The following is a 15860-nucleotide window of genomic DNA, read 5'->3' on the forward strand; positions in this document are numbered from 1 at the left end:
ACCCCTCAGTCATGCAGTGGCAGCGTAAAACTTGTCTTACCTTTAGAAAGACTAACTACAACTGCAACTAACTGAAGGGGGATGATGGTCTATTTGCTTGTGTATTCTGTCTAATTCACTGTTGTTGAACTTTTATGTCTTTTTTTACTTTTTTCTCTTTCCTTTCTTCACTTATATTATTTACTTCGTTTGATGACATTTATGATATGTGTTTTTATGCTGTTTTATTGCTGTTGTTTTTTGTAAAGTGCCCTTGAGTGGCCTGAAAGGTGCCCATAAATGAAATGTGTTATTATTATTATTATTATTTAAGATAACTTGGTAACCTTTCTTAATTTATATACTTTTATATGGTATAGATGGTACTTTTTTCCCTCTCTCATTTATTTTCTCTTTATTTTAATTATCGTCATTTTTCAATTTTTAATTTGATTTCATTTTTATTTTATTTTATTTCTGTCTGTTTTTCATCTGAAATGTCTTTGTGAATGCAGAGAGCACCAGTTGTTATGTTAAAAACCAATTAAAAAAATATATCTATAAATATATTTGGTTTTGATCTTTTGCTGGAATATGTTGATAAGAAAAATATAAAATTCTACCTTATTCTTCACTTGAGAAGTTTTCTTGTAAATTGAGGGAACTAACCCAAATACACAATAATCATGGTGTGTATTATCAACTTGTCATCACTGTTTATGAATGAAATTGAATTACACTACTGTGTAAGCGTTAAAGCTCATTGTTTGACCCTGAGATTAACAGGATGGAAACATTTCCAGACTCTTGGCAGAACCTTCCACCATGAGAGATTACTGACTTAAGCAATGAGAATGTCGCTGTGATGTCTTCGATATTTCTTTTCACCGGTGCTTAGCACAGCCTCGTCAGTCACATTTTGTGATTACCTCTGAGCTGCACCCCAATCATAATTACGGTGATGACAGACTCGCCGAAGCCCACAAGTTGACGACGTGCTTCACTGCTGCACTGTGCAAAAGACGTGAAGAAGAAAATTTGATCAAAAGTCGCAGGAGCACATCCTCAAAAAGCATGCTAAGAAAGAGGGAAACAATATGTTTAGGGAGATAGAGAACATTATGTCTCCAGACTCTCCGAGGCTATTATTCACCACACTCTGCCAAAGAAAGGCAATTTGATGAGGCGAAAGGTGCGAGGAGCTGCTTCAGATGCGACCACGGTGTCTCCAGAGGGAATTTCTATTCTGTTTTTTCACCACCAGCTGGTTAATCTTCTTCCTCTTCAACACCTAATAGAGTTCATAAAACTGGATGCAGGGGAAGCTGAATGGGTCACAGCATCCCGGTGAACGTACAGTACTCTCAGGAGAGTGGGGGGCGTGAAAGCAATGCTCGAGCACCGAGCACATGTCAGACTTGTGTCACTTTGAGATAGAAACTCGACAGCCAGGACTGCCATTTCTCTCTTGATATATGATCACCTTTTTATGTTGACTGTGAACAATATTAATTGGAAAGAAGAGGCGGAATATTGAACAATGCTCTCAGTAGCATTTAAAGCAAATCAATACATGACAATGAGATTAATTAGGATCCCTTGGTATAATTACTGCCAACTAATGAGTACAAGGTTGAGAGGATCATAGCTTTGTGTCTACCTAATGCCTGCAGCTTTAGTAGAGAGTTTCTTGCACTTGCCTCCTTTTTGTCTGCATGTGTTTGTTTTCTTTTTGGCTTTACTGAAGAGGATAAATGTTGAAAGTGGCTTTTCCATGAGCACTTCACTTTTCACAACATCTGCCAGTATGGGACGGCTTTAGCTCTGTTTGCACTAAAGACAAACAGTCACTTTCTGCTGTGTGCTGTAAATCCCACTTTATGAAGTGTAAAGTAATCTTTAAAATTTGATTTGATTCAAAAAGAAGCATTTTCTCAAACTTCAGTAAGATCTGCACTGCGCTCGCTCAACCAAACCGCCCAGTAAATGCATTCACTATTGTTTCATGATGGTGATTATTAGTGTTTGATAGGAAGTCAACACATGATAAGCAGTCTGAGCTGCCACAGAAAGCAGCAATAATCAGACATCACAGGTACAGACGTATAACAAAGTAAGTAATCAGCAACTGAAAACCGCCATCTATGTATAAACTGGCAGCAGCTAATGAGGGCCAGGGTGCAGCTGGGCACACAGGTGAGCACAATCAGGGGATTAACTGAAGAAGAAACATCAAAGGAAAAAAGAGATTATAATTAAACACAAAGGGGGCGTTCACACGGCAACAGTTCTTGCATTAAACTTTAACCTTTTGTTGCAGTTTGGCCTTTCGTTAACATGAAAACATTATTTTGGGGGCCTAAAAAACGCAAACTTTTGAAAGCAATTTTTTTTGGCAATGCTACCCCTTCTGTCGCCATGTAAACTGGCAATTCTGTGAGAACGGTAAAGTCACAGCCTCACTAAACCCACCCATTTGGTGTTCTTCTGTGGTGTGTCATTACAAAGATACACCGCCAACTGCTGGCCTGGCATGGCCTTTGAAAAACCTAAGTGACATTAACAAAAAGTATTTATGATTACTACATCCATAGAACTAAAAACATTACACGTATCACCCTCTTAATAGTATTTTCCCGTTACTTCTGTCTGGACAAGGCAAGATGTAAACATTATTGGTGTCCTCCTTTGCTGAGCTTCAGCGTTAGCTGGCTCAGTGGTGCTAGCAGTAGGTGCTATTTTTTGTCTGTGGTGATCAGTTCAGCAGTAGTCATTAAGCAGAAAAAAAATGTCCCTATAGAAAACTGCTCAAAACTAAGTCTGTGGATTATCTTGATTAAATGGGTCATAATTTCTGGAAAGAGATATTGCTTCTGAATTTTTCAAATGTATTTTTATATCACTTTGAGCACCACAAGCTGAGCAGTTTGGGTGTCAGATATCGGCCATCTATACGGCCAATATCTGACACCAAAACAATACAGATTGATAAAACAGCACAACAGGTAAGGGAAAAAATATGTCTTTTTAATTTGGGGTAGACTATCCCTTTAAAAAATAAAAGTAAACTGCTCTTTGTCTCCTGTTGTCAGTATTAGTTTCATCTTATCTCTCTGCTTGAAGCAGCAAACCAAGCTACATCATCATCAGTATTAGCGGCAGCCTCTTCCCCTCCACAAGGTCACACAGGTAAAATGTGGAGCCGTCTTGAATTGAGGTTAAAGGGTAATAAAATCACGTAAGACTTTGCGTGTGCTAGGTGCCATTATTAAGTCAAGTGGCAACTGTTTCAATGGTTTCAGTCTTCAGTTTTTACTCTAAGCACAATGAAAAAATAGATATAGGAAAAGTAAATAGCTTTTTTTTTTCATTGCAGCACCTTTTGAGCACCCACTTCTACATAAAGTGGTAAACATACATTACATCCTCCTCTCTGAGTGTTTCCTTTCTCCATTTTCTGTCCTCCATGAACAATGCAGCAGCCACTGCAGCTCGTTGTTTCCTGAATGTAAAGTAGAGCGGAATAAGCATGTTGTATCACACAAACTGTGACTCTCACATAACCAGCTTGTTGACAACTTAGTGCATCACACACTAAATAATTTCTCGCCAGTGAGGAAATAATAGAGCCCCAAAAACGAGCTGTAAGCTTGCTGTGAAAACAAGTGTGACATCTGTAGTGGCTACATTTTCCATCCAAACAGAGGAGAAAAACAAGTGCAGAGAACAAAATGTGCAATCGATTTGGATGTTGGCACGATCTGGAGTTATAGATTATTAGATGATACATCATCATATTCAAGTGTTGACAGGCATAACCTTTATTCTACTGCCAGAGGGTTTCCTGATCGGGACATGTGTAGCATGATGATCTGTTCTCACTGGACTTTGCAGCAACTGTCAAACGCTCCCCATGCCTCTTTTGGTCGCTGACTGCCACTGTGTGGTCATAAATATTTAACACAAGTCTGCTGCAGTCAGCTCTAAACCCTTTCACTTTACAAGCCTTAGGAAATATGACTCCCACAGCCCACTCATCAAACAGAAACGGTGATATTTTAAACTGTAGGAATGACTTAAAGATAAATTGCAAAGATTTAAAGTAAGTCTTACATTATTGCTTCCAGAAACAAAAGAACAGATTGCTCTCTACCTGGGAAACACTAATCTCGTCTCCTGGGCTAAACGGAATTGAATCTACTTCCGTAAAAACGAATCTGTTCTCCCAACACTCCAGCCTCTGTCATCCATCATCATTTATGAAGAGTAAAAAAATGAACAGTTTTGAAAAAAGCAACTGGATTTGTATTTCTGAGACCATTTTGTTGTTTGATGGTGTATTTTGCTGTGTTACCACTTCTCTTCATGACACTTTGGCTGACATGCCGTCAGGTTTTGACATTTTGAGTAGGATCAAATGATGTTCTTCAACTTTTTAAAGCATCAACAGCAAATGCCAGGGTGTCTTTTTAAATCAAATGATATAGGTTTCTTTCTTGAGCTGTCATTTTACCCCAAAAATGAGAAGTCATACAGCCAGGGCCAAAGCTTCCACATTTGCCACTCTAGGCAAACAATTATGCTGCTCCTCTATTTGCAATGAACCAAAGCAGCGACTGCACACAAAAGCCAATATACCATACACATAAAGCATGCAACTTAAGAACAATGCTAATATTCCATACACTCAAAGCACAAAACAGTAACAGCAATTGCAAACACGCCACACACATAAAGCACAAAAGAGTGACAACAAACATCAATATGCCGTACATATGTAAAAATGATCAGTTCAACTAGTATGTGCTGAAGGTGGACAAAATCTCATTATGCATGACTCATCCAGGCAGTTTTACATATAAACATACAAAAAACACACCAGACTAAAAACATCTGCAGAGTGGTGTCAGCACACACCTTTTTTCCCCCAAAATAATACAGTTTCAGCCATTCAAACGAAAAACTACCAGTGCAAATCTCTCTGTATGTATATGACTTTCTCCTGTGCAATTGCGCATCAAACACATGACAAATGCATTGCAACTTAAGGAATAGAGAGCAAGTAAAGCTTACCTTTCAGAGGTGCGCACAGCGTTTTGCGAGGCCAAACTTTTGTCCAACTCTTTCCAGCCATGAAAACTTTCTGTTCAGCCGATCTTTCATTGGTGCTAAGGATGCTTGACATATTTTCCTGTTGTCAACAACGTCCACTTCCAAAAAAAAAGTTTACAACTTCAGCAAAGTAGTAGTATCCATCTCCAGTTGTTAATATCCGACTACAATGACATACAGAAAACTTTCAGGCAGTAACGTGCGCACTTCATCCTCGCATCATCTTTGTTTGTTTGTTTTTCGAAGACAATCAAACATGGTGTCAGTGAACCAGGTTGCTTTTGGCGCGTGCAGGTGAAGCGTTTCACAACAATTGATTATGCTTACAAAAAGCGCAGTAAGGTCTGCGAGGAGCCTGCAGTTAAAGCTATTGGTTACTGCGCGATTTTACGCATGAATAGTAACAGCAACAGTAATGTGTCGCACCGCCCTTACCAAACTGCTGCCCTCATGGGGCTGCCCCAGGCAACTGCCTAGTTTGCATACTGCAAAATCCAACATCCTGGTATTTTTTTAATTTTGCATCTGACATACTATGTAGTAGGAAATACTAAATATTTTTCTGGCATACTATATAGTACTGTAGTACGTGTTTTGGAAGGCACTGTATATGACTTACCCAATATTGGTTAATCAAGCAAAATCATTTTTCATATATTTTCATTCACTTCACAATGGCAGGACAATCATACAGTTTTTAGAACTACACCAAATAGGAACTACCTAGGTGAAAGTAATATATTAAAAAGTAATTAGTAAGTGAAAGTAATATAGTAAACATATTGTAAAAACGGTAACAAAGCATTACCCAACACCAGATATTCCTTGCAACGTATCTGGCATAACATTTTTTAAATTTTATTTTAAATAACGCATATGACTTGAGAAGCAGCTGGCCCTCAGCTATTTTCACATAATCTAATCCGACCCCCATTCAAAAAAGTCTGGACACTCCTGATCTATATGGATCATAGACTTTTTGACTTTTGCCTTGTGGCCTCAAAAGACCAGAATGCAATGCAGTTATGATATATATAGACTGACACAACCCAGTTTTTATCAAACAGTTGGATTTCTGTATTTAAATGTCAAAAAACAAACAGTTGCAGAAAGGCATTCTAGGAAACTTAAAGCACAAATACAGTTTTAGTAACAGTAAGTTAACAAACAGTACTGGGAATTAGGATGCTTTAGACTTCCAAAATAGACAGTATCTGCAAGTCTGGCATTGATGGAAAACATTTTTTACTTGAAAGGGTTACTATTCACTGTTTCAGATCTGAGAAGATGACATGTGATTATTTGGGTATAAAAGAGAAAACAAACATTCTGTGGTCCAAGAAAATAAATCTCCCATTCAGCAGGCAGGTTTCCATTGCAGATTTGTGCAAAACTTAAGTGTTTTTTTTTTAAATGTGAGTAAAACACAATTGTGAAATGACTGCATTTCCACTGAGTGATGTTAAGTGACTTCTCCCCTGACGATAACTTTCCAAGAAGCATGGCGATGGATGTTCTAAACATTAGCAGGTTTATTTCTATTGCAGCCACCGCACTAGCCATCATTATTTCCAATCGTAGGCAATGCAGGTGTGTTATGCAAGCAATAATGGAAAGGCAAGCCCCTTTTATGTGGGAGCGGCCACATATGAAGGATTTCTGGGAGGTGATAGTCTACAATTTCACAGAGGAATTGTGGATTCAAAACATCCAGATGATCAGCATAACTTTTGAAGTGTTATACGATGCATTAACACCTCCATAGCATCATGTGACTTATAAAAGCAAAAAACCTCATGCACTCAGAAAAACTTTTTTCTACGCCTATTGTCTATGCAGCACTTCCAGACTTTATATCCTATGACATCACAAGTCTGAGACTTCTTTGGTTTCTGGTGTTGAAACAGAGTAGCTCATATTCCCAGATATTGACTGAACTTTCTGAGGACATGGAAATAATATATTGGAATTCTTAATTTAGGTGGCGTTCACCTTTAATGGTACACGTCATGGTTGTGTGACACAGGCAGTACACTGCGGTTGTAGGGCAGTCCATAGACAGGGCTCATCTCTGTGTGGCGGAAGCTCTCCACCTTGCCCAACTGGCGCAGATAGAAGAGCAAGGTGAGCTTTCGGGTCATGGTCCTGAGCGCCAGGAAGGCTGCCAGGATCTGGGCGAGCAGGAAGAGGAGGTAGAGGGAGTGGACGGCTCTCTCTAGAGGCAGGATGATAATTCCTTCATCGGTCAGGAAGAACAGCAACACTGGCAGCTGGAACATGAAAGACAGGAGCCAGAAGGCTGCCAGCTCTGGCACCTGATGACAGGGAGGGAGGGAGAATTTGGGTTGGTGGATGGAGGCGATGCAAAGATCGAGCAGTCAGGCATCAAGTGCTTCACTTGTATCCACATGAAAGCACAAACACACACACACGCGCGTACCTGCACACACACACAAACTCAATAGACAGTTGTAGCCAAGAGCTGATTGTTTACACACGCAGGCAGAATACTTAAGCAGCCACTTCCTCTGCTGTGTTATTCTGGAGGAGTCTATGAAAGAGCTCTGCGTTGCGGTTCAAAGGGGATGTTGGTTTGAATCACCTTTTCTTTGAGGTTGCCAATGTAGCCCAGATAAAGTCGGACCACTTCAATGACTGTGAGGAGGATCATCCCGGTTATGAGCAGAGCCTGGTAGTACCCGGGAAGATAATAGAACTGGAAATAAAGCAGAGCCAGGATGTCAGGAAGGTATGAAAACATCTTTACTTGTTGCTCAGAGGGCTCAGACAGCATACTATTTACTGGCCAAACATATCTGGTTACACAACAAAGAGAATGATGTGACTATAACATGTTTATGTTATTTTAGTATAACAGAAAGATCAGAAAATCCCAGGGGTGGTGCAGTCCTCTGTATTTGTTGCTTTTACCACATTAATTTCCTGATTTGAGGATCTCAGGAATTGTCATGGAGTACCACTAGATGACGCCAAAGTCAAAGTTTTCCAATTTGACGGTGATTTACTAAAATAATTTCATTTTACGCAACTTTTGAATACATTAAAGTATCCCCACTAAATCTATTCATACACTTTCCTGAGTATACTTTTTCTTTTCACATGAGTGAAGCATTTAAGGGCTGTGAAGTACAGACTAAATTGATCTCAGTCACCTGAATAAAAACTATTCTAATTTGACTGTTTGTCAATATGACACCAAAGATGCAATAGGTCATCAAAACTGTCCAGTGAATTACAATTCATGGTTTCTGTATAATGGTTCAGTGTAAACCCAGAACAGAGCAGAACCACTGACCTTGTTAGTTTAATGTAGGAACTATTTTCTGTCTGCCAAACTACACCAAATAAACACGACAGCCAGCTCACCTGGCAAAAGTAGGCCAGCTAACATTACAGCTCAGCTGAGGAAGAAGGCATTAATGTGTACATCTTGCATGAGCATGAGCCTCTCATCCATGAGAAAAAGGAAAATCGAAAAGTCAAACATCTCTATGGTCAATATCTCCGACACGCAGCAACTCACACCAAAATAATCTAGATTCATAAACAGCACTGCAGGTAAGAGAAAAGATTTTGATTTTGGGATGAACCGTGCCTTTTAGAGGACCTTAATAAGGTTCATGTTATGCATGGTATGGATTCCCTTCTACCACACGTACCTTTACTTCCAACATGAAAACAGCAGAAAACCACCAACAGGGAAAGTAAAACATGTTGAAGTAGAGCAGCATCTGCAGGGGAAGGTGAGAGACCAGCTCGTTCACCACTGGAAGACAAATAACAGAATATAAACACTCAGATTCATTACATCCACCATTAGTTTTTATGGACTTCATAGCAGACAGTTGCATGGGATTCGATTTTCCACATCAGAGGTATGCTTTGCCTGGCAGACTCCACAAAAAATAGGTGTTAGGCAGGTAGACAAAATAATACACACAGCTCATGAAAAGGGACATAACCTCTAGTGTAACTTAATCACAATTAGCAGCACTGCAAAGACTGCAGTAAGCAGCTGATGCTATCAAAACATGATCCCATAAAAATATCATTATTATGTCTAGAGAGACTTTAAATTTACAATGATGAAAACATATAACAAACAAGGGTTTACAACAACCCACTCTCTGCAAGAAAACATCAGTATTGCATGATTTCGCAAAAACCAGCATCTTGTGCGAAGCCAACTGTTTATTATGGTGTTCTGCATCAGAGTTAAAGTAGTTTCTGTGTAGCGTTCACATCATAGATGGATTACTGAATCGGCCAAACAAGCACAGGCCCAAGACCCCAAGGTGCTCTTGGCCTTCAACTGCAAAATTTCACTCACAAAGACACCACAAAGAGATGCAAAGGAACTGCAAAGAAAAGTGGGCAAAAATCCCACAAGGAGACACAGAATGTCTAAGAAAGACATAGCATGACTGTAATATGACACAAAGTTACTTCAAAGGGACACAAAACGACTACAGAGGGATGAAAACCAACCACAAGGAGAAAAAAAATGACCAAAAAAGAAGCAAAATTACCTAAATTCGACACAATATTACTTAGAAAACACTCAAACGACAACAAAAAGACAAAAAACAAACAAGCAAATACAAAGAAACACAAAATGACCACAAGATGACAAGATGTCCTAATTGCGACACAAAAATACTTTAAAAGACCCAAACATCTACAAAATGACACAAATAAAAACCACAAGGAGTCACAAAATGACTACAAAGAGACACAATATGACCACAAGAACACAAAATGACTTCTATGCGATACTAAATTACTTTAAAGAGACCTAAATGACCACAAAACCCCCCTATAAATAAAACCACATGGACACACAAAATGATGCAAAGCACCACAAAATCTTTGTGTCTTGCTTCTACGTAGGAGAGTAGGAAGGGCCCTGAATATTTTTTTGCCCAGGGGCACATTGTCTCCCTATCTGCCCATGGTCCATATAATTTTTTGTACTCCTCAAAATTAGTTATATATCAGAATTTGTTTCAGTTAAACACACATATTTGCCATGTATGTTATCATGATACTATATTATAACATATTCTAAAACATTTTGTACAGCAATAAACTAATAATATTCTATGGTCGTAAAGTCTGTGGAAGCAGTCACCAACCAGAGGCGTCCTCTTGCTCCCTGCTGAGGTCGCTGTCCGCTGTCCTGTTGTTGGTGAACACAGAGCCTCCCATATAGGCCAGACCCATCTGCAAGTTCTCGGGAACAGGTGAGTAAAACACAGGCATTGTGGGTAGAGCTGGTGACCATGACCGGAGCCAAGGAGTCAGGAAGCGTAACGGTCCAACACTGTGTTTGTCTTTCCAGCAACTACTGCCAAACCCCACTGTCTTAAGTAACACAAGTACACAAATGCATGAAGGCACGGATACAAATGGACACACACACACTGAGACGCACGCTGGCAGACACTACCGCTAATCAGATTAGAGTGAGGGAGGCAGTCTGAGGATTAGGCTGAGACAGCAGCATGGCAGTTTGTTAAGTAAGTAAGTGGCCGGTTATGATGCTCAGTAAATTTGTTGATCTAATTAGAGAATTTAACAGAAAATGAAAACCAGAACAATGCCTAAAGAAAAAATAATCTTTTCCTGATTTTACACACAAGCAGATAAAACTCCAGGTGACTAATAGCCCACATCAAGTGGCGGCATCAGGCATAATAAAGGCATTGATCCCCTCAGTCATTATTGTAGTTTTTACAGGCTTTTTTTTATTTAAAGCACATAAACAGAGTGACACAGACATGACTAACACACTGCACCGGGGCCAGCGAGTCCTCGGAGTGGTGCCTGGCCTATCGTTTTGGCCTTGGGGCCCCACTCGTCATTAATGCGGCCGGGGTTGCAGCGGCAGAGTTCGGCCACAAGGTGTCGTCATAGTTCATCCCTCGGGGTGCGCAGGGGGAAATGCTGGAACTCCTCTGGCACCTCTTCCCCTTTCTGGGACCTCTTGTAGAAACCAAGTGAGTCCAACAGGCTGCTGATCTCGTCCGCCTTCATTTTCTTCACGGCAACAGTCTGACGTATCGGTAGAGGAGACACATTAGGACACAAGGCTTAAAGGCAGTGAGGCAGCGTGCAGGGAGACGTGTTTGCAGACAAACACATTAGTTTATTCTGATGCATTAATTTGGTTTACCAAAATTAGATTTTTATTAAAACAAGCTCAGTCACTGCTGATTCAGAGGTCCCTCCTGCACATTTGTTTTCATTTATTTGTTCAATAATTCACTTTCTGAATTAAATCTTCATATAAAGTCAGATTACAGTCTCAAAGGGCGCCCGCCTTATGAAACAATAAAGAGAAACAAAAAACATTAGACTCTGAAAGTGACAAAAGGAAAACTCCCATGTAAGCTATTATGAGGGAAAGTAAAAGATGAAAACCTCAAGAAAGCAGTCAAGTATGAGAGGAGTTTTGTGCACAAAGACGCAGGGTCATGATTTTACATAATCACACCAAACTAATTTATGGCATAACCTGATGAATTATAGCAACCTAAACTGAAAAAAACTAACATTTCGAGAAACTGCATCATACGATCTTGTCATCCCACACTTGATGAAATCAGTGTGGGAATATATATATATATAACACTTTGACCGACATGAATTTGCTTGTACTGCAATTTTACTTGCATTTCAATCTCTGAAACCTGATAAAGTTGATTTGATTTCGATCAACAACAAACAGAAAAAATGTCCAAGAAACTTTTTCAAATTCTTTTAATTATATATTTAAAACTATGCTGCAGAAAAAAATATATATAATTCTTTGCCACTTTCTCAAGGTCATTTTCTTGGATGTGTTCATAGTTGTTTTTTGTCTTATTTTGGGGTATTTTTCCTCAAAGTTTTTACTACTTTCTTATTAATTTTTAGGCCAAATTTTGTTAAATTGCTCGTTACCCTCTTCCCCTTATTGTCTCATGCTGGCCTAAATGCACAATGATGATTGACATAAAGTTACTGGGAAATGCTGAACAGTTGCGATATCAAGGCATAAAAATGTTCAAATTCATATCAGAGTTCTCTTTCACCCAAAAAAAAAATATATATATATTGCTCAGCTGTCACTAATTTATATATTTTCTTCCTCCTTTCTTGCCATCTGTTTTTTGTAACTTGTGTCGCACACTTTCAAACACACTCAGTCTGTGTGACTTGGTATCTGACGAAGAATCTGATATCAGATGCAAACTTCCCTACATGAATCTGTCTCGACATTCTGGAGCTCCCCAGATAAGCCCCATCACAAGGTGGATGCGCAAAGTCACATCTCACCTTTACAACCTCGTCCTTTTCATTATAGAATATCAGACGGGGATTCTTCTCCTCCGATGAATCGTACTCCAAGTTGTGGCTACACGGGGGAAAAAAAACAGATCAAGGGGAAACAACAGGTGAAGAATAAAGCACATCCATCTGTTTTGCTATTTTTAGGCTCAACTCAATGTGATCTCAGCTTGGAAGAGTTTTTGTAAAGCTGGCACTGGACTTGGTGACATTGCTAGAACATTGTTTGTTTATGAAAGAGGTCATGAGACAATCTGTGCTTTTTCTTTGGAAAGGTCAGGTCCTAACAAACAGCCTGAAGAGGATACTATAAAGCCCAGCGCTCCAGAAGAAAATGATGGAGCTCAGGCATTTTCTTTATGCCTCATCCGACCACACTGGGAGCCTGCGGGGATGACAACAGACAGTTGTTAAAACAGCATGACAAATGGCATCGTGCACGCTTGCTTCTTTGTGTGATCAAAGGTGCCAGGAATAGGTATCTCAGCAGAATGGAGACTGACATGACGGAACATGGCTTACCCCTTATCTGACTCATGTTCCCATTTACTGTGTCCCCCCCCCGTGCTTTTGCCATATGTGTATTTCATGTCAAACTGTCTTGTTTCTGCTCTTTGTAAAGGTATCCGTATAAAATAATTTACTCACCAGCAGTTTCCCTCTTGCTATTTGAAGCTTTTCCTCAACTGCTGTGTCATTGTCTGATGCCCCAACAGCAAGGACAAGGGTGAGCACCAAGAAGGCCCACATTTTCTTTTTATGACAAATTAGTATCCCTGAATGCTTTTGCCTAAGTTATCACCAACAATAAGTAACCCTTAAATCCACTTGGACAGTTTCTCAGGATGGATAAGACCATGACACATTCCTGTAGGGGAGCACTGCCCTCCTGTGTTCAAGCTTTCTTACTGTTTCTTAGTGTTTTTCAATCACAAAGTCTTTATATTAAATGAAGTAGGTCAGTGGTTAGCTATATTGTTCTTTGGCTGCAGTTTTAGTTACTAGGCAGTTTTTGATTTCCCAAGTGTCACTCCCAGAGGCCCCTGACTTTATAGTTTATAGTTTCTTCCATATCAGATGTCACAGAAACCACAGAACATCTGTGCTCTTATCACTTTTTCCCATACTGTTAACGTGCAGGTGGTTGATGGCCACTCGGAGCCGGCCACACTCTCACAGCACCTCAAAAGCTAATTTTAGACTGGTCTTATACAAGTGTCCTGAAAGAAAATGAAATATCAGACTTGCACTTCTCCTCATTTGTCCCTTTTCTTTAATATAATTTTTTTGACACTCATTTGACTTGTGCACTGTAGAATGGTACACTGGATCTCAGGGGATATTCTCAGGTATGACAGTATCTGTGTTAACTAGAGGAGCATTTCTACTCTCCAACTTAAACTTGCGGACTTCTCACTGGCCTCACATAACATGCATATATTTTAAGAAACTGTGATATTCACAAATGTACAATAATTGTTTTTGTTTTGAGAGTTGTGAAGATTAACAAAATAAATAGATTGATACATAAAAACATCTATAAACCTAAAACCTTTAAAAAAAAATATTGAATTCCAATCTCTAGAGAAAAATGTTGGCAGTGTACGTTTCATCAAACGTGTTTATATAGCCAATATGTTGGAACTTTACGTTACGTCAACAATGCTACATGGTTAACGTGTGGTTTGGTTTAAGCACAAAAAACACTTGGTTAGACTAAGGAAGACATCATGTTTTGGCTTAAAATACTCAGTGTTGGTTGCAAAACACCCACTGGAAAAGAAGCAATATTTCTGTAAAAATAAGTGTGTACACAAAATAATTTTGTGCAACTATCCTGGCAGGAAATGCAGCGATGTCTCAGTAAAGCAACAGTGAAAAGTTGCAACAAAACAACAATGTCTGGTGCCTAAAAAGCTGCTGAAAATGCAGTAATTACTCACTAAATCACAATTTGTTTTGGTCTCAAACAGTCGTCTGCAGTTTGTCTCCACTTGGTGACACATCATTCAGCCTCCTGATGACAAACTTGGCTCATATGCTACATTACTTTAGAAACATTGATATGATACGTATGCAACATGCAAATGTATTGTATTTGTTGTTTGCTGAAACGTACAATGCCGACATTTTCTTTTACCGACTGTTAATTTATATTAAAAAAGCTATGAAAAAAAAAGTTTTAATGGAGAGTTACATGTTGTTACTATTTTTTGCAGATTGCAGCCAGAAAGCAAACAAGCATATTTCCCAACAACTCTAAATTCTTTAAGCAGAACTTAATAATGACATGTTTTTTTGTCCAAAAAGAGCATTTTGGATGTTTGTTGAGTTTTCACCATTGTGTTCTATATAACCTGAAGCAGTTTTTAACCCCAAAACATCAGCATCAGATTCAATCAAACAACATGGCAAAGCTCCAGTGCATTTCTGTCTCACTGCTGTTGTACTTGCATGAGAAGTGATGTTTAATTCCATTGTGTACTCGTGTATGAAATCAGACCTCATGACAGCACAGCACATTTGCACTGTGTTAACACCCTGGAAGAGGAAAAACATCCCTCCCTTCCAAGTTTACGTTCTCCTGTGTGTTGTGAGAAAGCAAGTACATCAGGTCACCACAAGAGGGCGCCAACACCCACGTGTACACTTCCTGGCAGTTTGGCGGGTAAAATGTACTTCCAAATCCTAGCCACAGACAATTATGTTTCCAACGAAAATAAACCATTCCTGCCTGGAATGCTGAAGCAAAACCATCTCTGTGTCTCTGTCTTTTCCAGACGCAGAGCTCTGCAGCTCTGAGCTGTGCGCCCTGCGTGTACTGTTTGAGATTATGTGTCAAACGGCAGTAAAACAGTCCCTTTTTTTTAATAGGGTTTCCTCCCCTTGGCAGCTGTCGTAAAATCTGCAGGCCTACGCACTACTGTTGTTTGCATGTTTGTGTTTTAAAGTTTTCTCACAATGCAAGTTTGAATTTGAAAGAACTGATTTAGAGAGGGAAAGTTGATTTGAGAGGGGAGAAAGGACAATGAGTGGTGGGGGTTGGGTGATCTTGCTGTGGCTGACTCTATATGAGTGGATGCATACCATATGTGTTCACATTCAGCATGTTTCAGCTTACATCATGTGGCGCACGCCAAAAAAGGGGATGTTGTTATTATTAATTTGCTGACAAAGGGGAAAACGCAGTCATTTATAAGCAGGGAGTTACAAAACGTATAGGGTGAAGACAAAATTCGCACTGAGCAACTTTTTCCAGTAGGAGTTTTTGCAAATTGCAACACTTGCATCTGGCAAAAGATCAAACGCTAAAACACCTCACTGTAATCCTGCCTCCCTCAGAGAGCTTGTTATAAAGACACACACACTTCCTGTTTCTCCAAAGCACCGGATGCTGCCTACCAGCCAGCGGGACA

General features: G+C 39.5%; 2 protein-coding genes across 2 annotated transcripts; both read right to left on the bottom strand.

Moving 5' to 3' along the window:
• Positions 1–6125: 6125 nt before the first annotated feature.
• Positions 6126–10536, bottom strand: LOC121943946 (transmembrane protein 17A). The gene is made up of 4 exons (XM_042487559.2): positions 10248–10536; positions 8772–8878; positions 7694–7807; positions 6126–7406 (listed from the first exon to the last, which is right to left on the bottom strand). Exons 1-4 carry the CDS (start codon positions 10372–10374, stop codon positions 7086–7088), a joined length of 669 nt encoding a protein of 222 aa, XP_042343493.1. The 5' UTR covers positions 10375–10536; the 3' UTR covers positions 6126–7085.
• A 297-nt stretch (positions 10537–10833) lies between these two features.
• Positions 10834–13260, bottom strand: selenoe (selenoprotein e). Its single transcript, XM_042489034.2, has 4 exons — positions 13093–13260; positions 12753–12829; positions 12433–12511; positions 10834–11166 (listed from the first exon to the last, which is right to left on the bottom strand). Exons 1-4 carry the CDS (start codon positions 13192–13194, stop codon positions 11023–11025), a joined length of 402 nt encoding a protein of 133 aa, XP_042344968.1. The 5' UTR covers positions 13195–13260; the 3' UTR covers positions 10834–11022.
• Positions 13261–15860: the final 2600 nt, after the last annotated feature.

The sequence above is a fragment of the Plectropomus leopardus genome, chromosome 4 (genome assembly GCF_026936395.1).
Source record: "Plectropomus leopardus strain MGB_pleo_1.0 chromosome 4, ASM2693639v1, whole genome shotgun sequence".
NCBI lineage: Eukaryota > Metazoa > Chordata > Actinopteri > Perciformes > Serranidae > Plectropomus > Plectropomus leopardus.

What these genes read in the sequence shown, in the direction of transcription:
- LOC121943946 (XM_042487559.2), bottom strand. Translation starts at nt 10,374, where the DNA reads ATGCCTGTGTTTTACTCACCTGTTCCCGAGAACTTGCAGATGGGTCTG. An exon ending in GGAGCAAGAGGACGCCTCTG is followed by an intron (nt 8,879 to 10,247) that starts GTTGGTGACTGC and finishes TTTGTCTTCCAG; the next exon opens with TGGTGAACGAGCTGGTCTCT. An exon ending in TTTTCATGTTGGAAGTAAAG is followed by an intron (nt 7,808 to 8,771) that starts GTACGTGTGGTA and finishes CTTTATTTCCAG; the next exon opens with TTCTATTATCTTCCCGGGTA.